This window comes from Borostomias antarcticus (assembly GCF_949987555.1).
Source record: "Borostomias antarcticus genome assembly, chromosome: 2".
Lineage (NCBI taxonomy): Eukaryota > Metazoa > Chordata > Actinopteri > Stomiiformes > Stomiidae > Borostomias > Borostomias antarcticus.
The window spans coordinates 31,346,723-31,357,310 of record NC_140235.1 but is presented as its reverse complement, the minus strand read 5'-3'; the positions used below and the strand labels follow the sequence as shown (position 1 = coordinate 31,357,310).

Here is a 10,588-nt window from a genome sequence, read left to right as displayed (position 1 = left end):
TGCTGGGGATGTTCAACGTGCATCGCCACGGCGCCATCAACTCGGCGGCCATCGTGCTGTACGCGCTGACGAGCTGCGTGTCGGGCTACTGCTCCTGCAGCTTCTACACCCAGATCCACGGCCAGCGCTGGGTCTGGAACATCATCCTCACCTCCTCGCTCTTCTCCGGTGAGGAAACCACAGATGCTCTTTTGGGAATATTCATGACTCGTGAATATTGTGTGTTTAGTGACGCTAACGTGCTAACGCGTTTGGTGTTGACTACTATTCATGGCGGCTATGGCTCGGGGAGGTAGAGCGGGTTGTTCGGTGATCGAAGGGTCGGTGGTTTCGAATAGCGGGTACTCCCGTCAAAGTGTCTTTCCCATGGACACTTTGACATGGGGACAGGAGGATTTGATTTGATTGATTTATTTGCTGAGGGACAGCGCAAGTTAATGAACAATCACAATATGATTTTAGCAATACAAACAGAGATTGTAAACTAGCCAGGTTGTAGCCAGAGGCTAATTTCCACCTGTAGTCTCACGGGAAAATGTTCCCTAAAAGCTGGGATCCGAACCGCCGACCCTGCGATCACTGGACGACCCACTCTACCTCCTGAGCCACAGCCGCCCCATTGTAAAGCACTTTGGATCAAAGCACTGTATAAGTGTGGTCCATTTACCATGACTGTTCCTGTTCCTGGTTCTGAAAACATCAAAGCTCTTTAGGAGCTCAGCGTTCTTCCGTGCACCTGTGTTCCAGGTGTTTTTTCAGTGTACCATAAAATGTATTTCTCCTGCTCCCCCTTCATCTGTCCATCCATCTCATCCTTCCTTTCTCCCATCCTTCCTTCCTTCCTTTCTCTCCTCCTCCATTCTTCCTTCCTTTCTCCCATCCTTCCTTCCTTTCTCCCATCCTTCCTTCCTTCTCTCCTCCTCCATGCTTAATTCTCTCCATCCTGTCCTGCGCCCTCTACCTCTTCTCTCCTAAACCCACCCCCTATCAATCACCCCCTCTCTCCTCCCACTCTTTCTTTACCCCCCTACCCTCTCTGTCTCTCTCCCTCCCTCCCCCTCTCTCTCCCTCCCTCTCTCTCTCTCCCTCCCTCTCTCTCTCTCCCTCCCTCTCCCTCCCTCTCCCCCCCCTCTCTCTCCCTCCCTCTCTCTCCCTCTCTCTCTCTCTCCCTCCCTCCCTCTCTCTCCTCTCTCCCTCTCTCTCCCTATCTCTGCCCCCCTCTCTCTCCCCCCTTCTCTCTCTCTCTCTCTCTCTCTCTCTCTCCCCTCTTCTCTCTCTCTCTCTCCCCCCTTCTCCCTCCCTCCCTCCCTCCCTCCCTCGCTCTCTCTCTCTCCCCCCCCTTCTCCCTCTCTCTCTCTCTCCCTCCTTCTCTCCCTCTCTCTCTCTCTCTCCCCCCTTCTCCCTCCCTCCCTCTCTCTCTCTCTCTCTCTCTCTCTCTCTCTCTCTCTCTCCCCCTCCTCCAGCCCCCCTGTTCTTGACGTGGAGTGTGGTGAACTCTGTTCACTGGTGGAGTGGCTCTACCCAGGCCCTGCCGGTGTCCACCGTGCTGCTGCTTCTGGGGGCGTGGCTGCTGGTGGGCTTCCCGCTCACCGTCATCGGGGGCATCGTGGGCAAGAACCGCGCGGGCGGCTTCCAGGCGCCGTGCCGCACGCGCAACATCCCCCGCCAGATCCCCCAGCAGCCCTGGTACAAGCACGCTGCCGTGCACATGGCCATCGGGGGCTTCCTGCCCTTCAGGTGAGTGCGTGGGAGCAGAACGAGAGGGAGCAACAGGAGGAGTATGGAGGGAGGAGAGGAGAGGAGAGGAGAGGAGAGGAGAGGAGAGGAGAGGAGAGGAGAGGAGAGGAGAGGAGAGGAGAGGAGGGGAGGGGGGGGGAGGGGGTTAGGGGTTATCAATGTCAGGGACACAGGAGTTTGAGGTTCAGCATTCCAACGTGTATTGCGGGATTTGTGCACAAGCATTTTTCAACTCATACCTAGATACCAGGACTTCATATGCATAATAAGTAGTTTGTAAGTGATGGCAGATGTTGAGGTTATTCTCTGTGGTGAAGGTGATACTGTTCCACCTCTTAAACATGAGTCAGGTTTTTCCCCAATTCCATTTCAACAAACAAAGCCACAGTTTCTTGTCTTGGCTCCTCTTGGTGATTATGACTCAGCATATTAAAACCAATCCTATTTTGGGCGTGGCACAGTCACAGTCACACAGTCACAACACTACAGCAGCTCAGCCAATAGTGTCCATTGTGTTAAGATATCGTTGAGTTCTCTTTCTGTCTATTCCAAAATGTATCTATTGCAAATGTATTTGTAAGGCTACTTGTGTCGAGATGTCAATCAGGGGTTTTCCTGGCTCAGAATGGGTCTTTGGGGGGTGATGCAATTTTTTTGGGGGAAACCTCCATTTTATGCCGAGTAGCCTACCAGCATGTATAGGTCTATATTCTTCGCTGTCGTTCTGACTGAGCTCACTTTTCACAATCGCGGGAAATCTCCCGACATGAGACAAAATGAATATGAAGCTAAAATGTTTAATAATATACTGAAACCTTTCTATTAATTTTTCTCGATTACTAGTGGTCCAAACCATGGACAATACAAGAAAGAGGGATGGGCTGCACTTGACACAAGCTACCAAGCACATTTGGAGAGGATTTGAATTGCTATTTTTATTCTAATTTTTTAGCATTTTGGCACTGGTGATTTTCCTGTGGCTCTGGCTAAAATCTCTTTGTGGGGCGCCAAAAAATCCTCTATGCAGGAACAACCCTGCTCAATGTGCAATACCGATACATCTCCCTGAAACGTCTCTCTCCCTCCCTCCCTCAGCGCCATCTCTGTGGAGCTGTACTATATCTTCGCCACGGTGTGGGGCCGCGAGCACTACACGCTGTACGGCATCCTTCTGTGCGTCTTCGCCATCCTCCTCTCGGTGGGCGCCTGCATCTCGGTGGCGCTGACCTACTTCCTGCTCTCGGGCGAGGACTACCGCTGGTGGTGGCGCAGCGTCCTGAGCACCGGCTCCACCGGCCTCTTCATCTTCGTCTACTCCGTCTTCTACTACCGGAACCGCTCGTCCATGAGCGGCATGGTCCAGAGCGCAGAGTTCTTCGGCTACTCGCTGCTCACGGCGCTGGTCTTCTCCCTCATGCTGGGCACCGTGTCCTTCTGGGCGTCACTGGCGTTCATCCGCTACATCTACCGCAGCCTCAAGATGGACTAGTGCGCACACACACACACACACACAGGCAAGGACACTCATGTCACACACACGAAGCAATCACACACACGCTTATACACTGTGCACACTCCTCCTGTGGGGAGAGGAAACAGGGGCCTTCTGGGTAGACCAGGCAGGAGCAAACGAGAGACGATGCCATGCTTGAAAAGGGACGGATGGACGAGGGAAGGATGATGTATCTGCAGGGGAACGGGGATATAAAGGGATGAGTCCCGTGAGAGCAATGGATGAGTGCATGGTGCAGTGCACGCGGATGACTGTCATTGGATGTTGCACAGGTTTTTGGTTCGGTGTCAATGCTTGGTGGAATGAGCACCTGTTGGATAAGTTGGTGATGGGAGCAATAGTCAGATTGTGTACTCTGGTCACCATCGACTGTGATTTTGGTTCTGATGTAAATATACAATCTTTTCAATAAAGACATGTTTTTATTACGAGACTATAATCATTATGTGAGAGACCATGGATGGCAGCTACCGCCATTGGTGTGTGAGAATAGGTGAATGAGAGGCCATTGTAAAGCGCTTTGAGTGCCGCTAAGGTGGAAAAGCGCTATATAAGAGCAGTCCATTTACCATTTATTAGATGCCGGCTAAACGCGTCATATCCATATCATGTACCTACGACAAGACTTCCTATCTTCTGTAAAGCAAGCTGTGTGCCAGGACACCTGAATATTGATCGTTTTCCCATGAAACAAACCTGACAAACAGTTGAGATTAATGTTTTTATTTAAAACAAAACCTGGTAAGCATTTGGAGCTATGTACATATTTACACCAGAAAGGATGTCAGGTTTATCAGAAATCTGCCTCAAAAATAACTCCCTTCCACCACACATCAAAAAATCTGCCTCAAAAACACTCACTTCATATATCAGAACAGCTGCCTCAAAAACTTGATAAGCTTCCACTTCTGAGAGGACCTCCTACTATCATGGTCATAAAAAAAAAAATCAACTGGGTTCACAATATAAACGGGCAGTAAAAAACCAAAACATTTTAAAACCCGTTGTGAGAAGAACCATGTGAAAGGAAGCACCACACACACTACAACAAATATAAATTTCATAAACACCACACCAGCAATGCATAAAGTCTTATACTACTGATTGGGTTAAGGTTAGTCTGGAACAACAAACACTTAGTGCAGTAAGAGTGTACACATCAGATGTGTAGCAGTGCCTTGCACGTGTCAATGCAGAGATGGTAATGAGCCAAGTCACCTACAACTTTTAACAGCAGAGCTTAGTTAAAAAATCGTCTCAACAAGAGCAAAGAACACATCAATATTAAATACTCTGGTAAGAACTTTTGGTAGAAAAATAAAGACTGGACAATAGTAAAAACGTATTGACTAAAATGGTTGTTCAGACTCGGTAAATCACAAGCACAGTTTTATCACCTATAAACTCTTAAACGGTTAAAGGGTGGCATTGCGCGCCATGGCTGTGTGCGCGGGCAGTGGAGGTGGGGTGGGTTGTCTTAGTCGCTGTGGGGTGGGGTGGGTTGTCTTAGTCGCTGTTGATGCTGGTGTTGTCGACACTGCGTGCCGTGCTGTAGCCGCTGGTGAGCAGCTCGTAGTGGGTGACGGGAGGGGGCAGCGGCCAGGAGTCCTGGGGCCGGGGGCTGAGCTGTGGGGAGGTGGGCTGGGCGGGGTGGGTTAGCGTAGCGCTGGGATGGGTTAGCGTAGCGATAGGGTGGGTTAGCGTAGCGATAGGGTGGGTTAGCGTAGCACTAGGGTGGGTTAGCGTAACGCTAGGGTGGGTTAGCGTAGCGCTAGGGTGGGTTAGCGTAGCGCCATGGTGGGTTAGCGTAACACCAGGGTGTGTAAGCGTAGCGCTGGGGTTAGCGTAGTAGGGCAGTTTCTGATTCTGGCTCACGTTTAGTTGTGTTTTCCTCATCTGCTGGCTGTAGTAATCCTGGGTCTGGGGATTGGCCTGAAACTAAAGACAGAGTTGTAAGAAAACATGGCCGTGGAATAGGCAAGTATAGAGAGAAGCATTCCCGTCGTCATGGTGATGTATTGTCCTGCCTTTAAGACAAAATGTCCATGACTATGGACATGCCTCCATTGTGGACAAGTCACTGTGTGTCCTAGCCTACCCGTTCCCCGTTACTGACCAACAGGGCGCATTGGCTGGACAACCGATAATCGAAACAGTAATCAAATGATTACCCAAACTAATAACCCAAGATTAAAACCAAATAAATATCAATCAAGTAAAACGGATTTTTTGTTTGGTCACCTGGTTGAGCGTGGAGGCGCTGTTGCTGTACACCGTCGCTGGGCCCCTCTCTGACACCCAGCTATTGTCCTTCTGGTGTCGTCTCAGTTTCATCCTACGATTCTGGAACCAAGTTTTCACCTGAGAAGAGGTCAAAGCAAAACGCAAGCACCTCCATTAGTAACAATCACTACATGCCTACAAACAAGCTGTACATTGCCATAAAGGGACATATATACTGTGATGATATAGTGGGTCCCACCTGTTTGTAAGTTAAGCCAGTAAGCCCCGCCAGTGTCTTCATCTCAACAGGAGTGAGGTATCGCTGAATGTTGAAGCGATGGGTCAGGGCGATCATCTGGCTTTGCGAGAAGGCAGAGCGAGCCTTGGGTTTCACCTTCGGTGTTGACGTGTGCTTGGTGTCTGGGGTGCTCTCCTCTTCAGCGCCCAGGACATGCATTGTGGGCCCCTGAGAGCTGGACACGCGTGCATTACCATCCGGACTCCTGCTCGGGGTCTCCTCGTTGTGGTCCTTCGTCACCCAGGGGACATGGTGGGTTGGAGGAATGCACCCCTCTCTGCTGCTCCCTGAACTCCAGGAGTCTGAATGACAAAGTCCAGAAAAAATACATATTGTTGCATTTGGGAGACAATTGGCCATTGAAACACCAGCCACCAGGTGGCGCAACCACCTAAAAACGGAACGGACGGCAGGCCTCAAGCTAGGCTTTCTACACCCCCCCCCGAACAATCCGTCAAGATGGCTTTGGAAAACTCATGGCTCTTACTAGCAGCAGAGATCGTCGGTCTCGAGGGTCTCGACCGAGACCCAGCAAATGTAAGCAAACGTCCTCAAAACATAGTGGACCAATATTGCATGGCTAGGGCCAGGCAGTTAGTTTGCAGCGTTCAGATCAGGCATATCTCTATTGATTAATCCAGTTAGGACTGGCTAGCTAGCGATGCACGTACCTGGCGATGTATTAGCCTCCGAGTCACTAGTTTGGTTACTATTTGTGCGCTCAACCTCCTTTGTTTGTCCGTCGTGTTGGGTCCGGTTGTGAGACATGAAAAGGCGGCCGTGGGGGTCGCCGAAGTACAAAATCGCCGAACTCGGGTAATGCTGGCCGTTGTCTGGGGCGATGACGTTATGCTCCGGGCTTTGAGGTGGCGATTCTTGCTGCGGCGCTTGCGGCGGGGGGGAATAGTAGCCGCCGTTGACCCCGGTGTGATATGGGGCCTCTGCCCATCCAGACAAGTTTGAATGAGTTTGTTCAGGTCCGGCTTGGTACACGAGACCGTAAGCATAAGTATGATAGGGCGGGCTGTAATTGTAGTTAACAGGGATCTTCCAGTCTGCCATGCTTCCAACTGTTAAAAGTTCCCCTCACGCGCACCAGATGCCCAATGTTGCCCAAAATGCCGCCGCAATCGTATAGTATTCAGTCGCCTATAAATTGTTAGTGAAAACAACAACGATTGTATTGCATTAAATCGAGCTTGTCCAGAAGAAAAAAGGAGTCCTTCTTCTGCACGGACGCGAAATTCAAGGACACTGAATTCAGCTGATGGAAATCAGGTGGTTTATACAGACAGGTGTGTGGGTGTGGTGTCGAATGTAGGTGTGGTAGGTCAAGGCTCCAATCAATCTTGCCCCATGTTGGTGAGACTGCCCCTAGGGTTCATAGTCATTGTTTGGAAATAGGCCTACTACCTCCTCCCTTGCCCCCAAATGTGACTGAACACAAATGAATGTACATTTGTTAGATGCAGACAATTAAACCTCAAACTGGCCACAATAAAACCACACATTCTGAAATATTTCTTTATGAAAAATCCCCGTATAACATCCACTTAAATTGACATGACTATTAAACGAGTTATATTTTATTATCATATGGGTGTGTTTTCTAGTTAAGGCTTCCACCACTACTGGAGCTCGTTAGTAGTGGAGAACCCCAGCTCTTGCTAAGGTCATACATTTCTAGTTAAAAAAACTGTTTGATGTAGTCTGATGTACATCTTCAATACAAATATTGCATCTAAAATCAAATGATCTGGTTTGCTACTTATTACCACTGACAAGTGGTAATACTTGCTGCTCAAAGTAGGCTATGTGCATTTGTGAGTACACATTTTATGATTTTGTCCATTTTGTGATTTTTTTCTTTGGCAATGTTAAAGTTTCCCATGCCAATAAAGCCTTTGAATTGAATTTAAAATTAGCCCCATAATAGGTTGTTTCAATCTCTATGAAACTATGACCTGTTTCTGCTTCATTTCAGTTTTGGACAATTTAATGGACAGTTTCTTACTTTAACCAATTGTGATTAGCACTCTGTTGCATAACGTAATGTAGGCCTCTCTGGTGTGTTGTTGTGTTAAAAACATTGATGCTGATTGAGACAAGCTGTCAGATGTTTTGCACAACAGGATCTGTGCATTGTCTGTACATTTCAAATTCTGTATTGTACACTGAAGACTATCTTCTTAGTACAGTACAAAACACGTTTTCTTACTACAGATTATTGTTGCCAATTGAGAAGGCAACTTTTAAACAAGTCCCATCATGTGCAATGGCTTTTGTGCACATCTAGCCTATACAGCATTTAGTCCACCATTAGCAAAACCCTTTCACAATAATGAACCACGTTAGCACAGGCATTACCATCCAAATGCTTGTTTGTGGTCCACCTCCTTGGCTTAATTGACATGGTAATAATCCAGTTAGGGGTGAAAGCATGTGATGATGGTGATCTTGTGGTACTGTTAGCATACTCACTGATCTCCACCTGGACAGAGGGAGTGTTGATTGAAAGAGATGGGAGGTTTGAGGTGTGAGTACAGGGTGTGTCTTGTGCGTCTGGGTGTGTGTGTGTGTGTGTGTGTGTGTGGGGGGGGGGGGGAGGGGGGGGTGCAAGGTGCATGCCAAGAGTGAAAGGCAAGATGGGGTTGGAGCCTAAAGCCGCCTTTACACTATTGCGGAAAAATGACTGCGGTACGGTTCTGAAAAGACCGGAAGGGTCACACATTTCGGTGGTCACACATTTCGGTGTATTAACGCACCCAAATATGTGACCACCGGATTTTGTGACCAGCGACAATAATGCCATCGCTCATGGAGCAAGGCCTGTGGCTGTGTTATGCCTACGGTATTGTTTCTGAATGAATAATATGGTGAACGAGACAGTGGGTTGAGGCCGGGTATATGACCACCAGGGGGCGTATATTGCCACAATCTATTCTATTCTATCTGGCTATATATTACATTATTTTAAGCTTTATTATAGCCTATGATATTACATTAGGCTATATTATATTATTATATAGCCAATTGCAGGCTACAAACGAAGGCAGGAGTCAAAGCAGAGCAAGTTGGAAAACTGACAGTTTATGTGCTTGTCAAGTGCAAATAAAATAAAATCCAATGTTTTTATGAAGCCCTTAAAACAAGTGTGTATGTATGTGTGTAGAGGGGGTTGCAAACTGGTTGCAAATGACCAATGTTTTTATTCTAAAACTAACATCTTCTATAACGATATGTAGCCAACTGTATGCATGCAATGGGACTACAGCCTATCATCAGAATCTGGGACCACACCATTACTGCTCAATAGATTAACCAAACCCGTGTGTACTGTTTAATGGTGGTTTGCTATCATCTTGCCTTTGTGTGGACCAAACTATTCAAATTGAGGATCACAGGACCAGCAACTGGCAGGTCATGATTTCTGATAGCAGGATCTGTGACCACACCATACCTGCTTCATCAGTGGGTCAAGTCAAATCCTAATATACTTTTCTAGGGTGGTTTTCCCTCCTCACACCTTTTTGCCATATCTTTTGTAGCACTAATGAGATGATAATGTGAATCGTTTGGTCCACACAAACATGAATAGCATTGTTGTTTGATACATTCACACTATGGAGAGTGTGTGTTGTGTCGCTTCTAAAGGCAATGCTGATCAGTGTTGGATGTGGGATTTAGACAATTTAAGGGCCAACCTTACCAAGTGTAAAAACTACAGTCTATAGACCTTGCAATGCATTTACCATTTACTATTTATCTTGCAGACCTTTTGGGTTAAAATGATGCTGACTTGCAACTCTTGCAACTGGTTCTGTTCCATTAGTGTATACACCTCAATACTAGCCACTGACCACTTTCTTCAGTAATCAGCACATTTTTTCTTACAGATTGTGTCGTCAATTGAAAAGACAACTTTAATATAGTTAATTAAATATTTACATATGACATGCATCATTGTATGGTCTCTGGAGAGAACCATGAACCATTTTATTTTGAGTGTTGAAGTTAAATGGGTCAAATCTGACCTGCAAACACAAAAGTGGTGAGCAACTTTCTAGCCCACTACCAACGCCCAGATGCAATGGCTGTTGGACACATCTAGGATATACACCATTAGCAAAATCCTTTCACAACAATGAATCACGTTAGCGCAGACATTACCATCCAAATGCTTGTTTGTGGTCCAGCTCTCCTTGGTCCCATTGAAATTGTAATAGCTCAGTCGAACGTGAAAATTGTGATGACTGAGCTTATTAGCATACTCACCGATGTCTACCTGGACACATCAGGGGTGATTAGAATAGGGGGTTTAGGTATGTGACTGTGTTTTCTTTTTTAATTTCCACTTCACTCCACTAATTTCATTGGTTGTGTATGATAACTGGGGCTGTTGTATTTTGGATATATTCTGGTTTCCTTTCCAAAATGCTGTGGAGAACTATTACTTCGGGTGAAAGAGAACAGCCAGAAAAGTTATTGTACTGGTGTGTTTGTGTCAAAGTGACAAGATTGCCACTTTTCACGTGACTCGGACAAAGTGCCAATCGTCTCTTGTCTCCATTACATGCAGGCTGCGAGTTGAATATCAGTATAATCAATTATTTTACAATCATGCTCTCATAATTATTTGAATTCCCTCACATCATCTTGCACTATATTCATCCTCTCCACCGGCAGGCGCTGCACATTTTTGCAACGGGAGAGCTCGTAAGATAGTATGTGGTCCCTTTAACAAGTGGACTCACGTGGAGTTCTGACTGGGTTCTGTCCGCGTGGTCACTTGATGGAACGAGCAGACAGTCGGCGAC

At 47.2% G+C, this 10,588-nt stretch overlaps 1 protein-coding gene across 3 annotated transcripts in view; it reads left to right on the top strand.

Annotated features, from left to right (window-relative positions):
• Positions 1–3,625, top strand: part of tm9sf1 (transmembrane 9 superfamily member 1) — a 7,250-nt gene extending 3,625 nt beyond the window's left edge. For 2 of the 3 annotated variants that reach the window (XM_084458896.1, XM_084458897.1), the window contains exons 7-9: positions 1–168; positions 1,464–1,737; positions 2,833–3,625. The exon at positions 1–168 is cut by the window's left edge and continues 18 nt beyond it. In XM_084458896.1, the coding sequence (XP_084315022.1) occupies positions 1–168; positions 1,464–1,737; positions 2,833–3,226 (836 nt within the window). In that variant the 3' untranslated portion in view covers positions 3,227–3,625. Of the gene's footprint in view, positions 169–1,463; positions 1,738–2,580 lie in introns of all 3 variants that reach the window. The other variant, XM_084458898.1, reaches the window with a different exon arrangement.
• Positions 3,626–10,588: the final 6,963 nt, after the last annotated feature.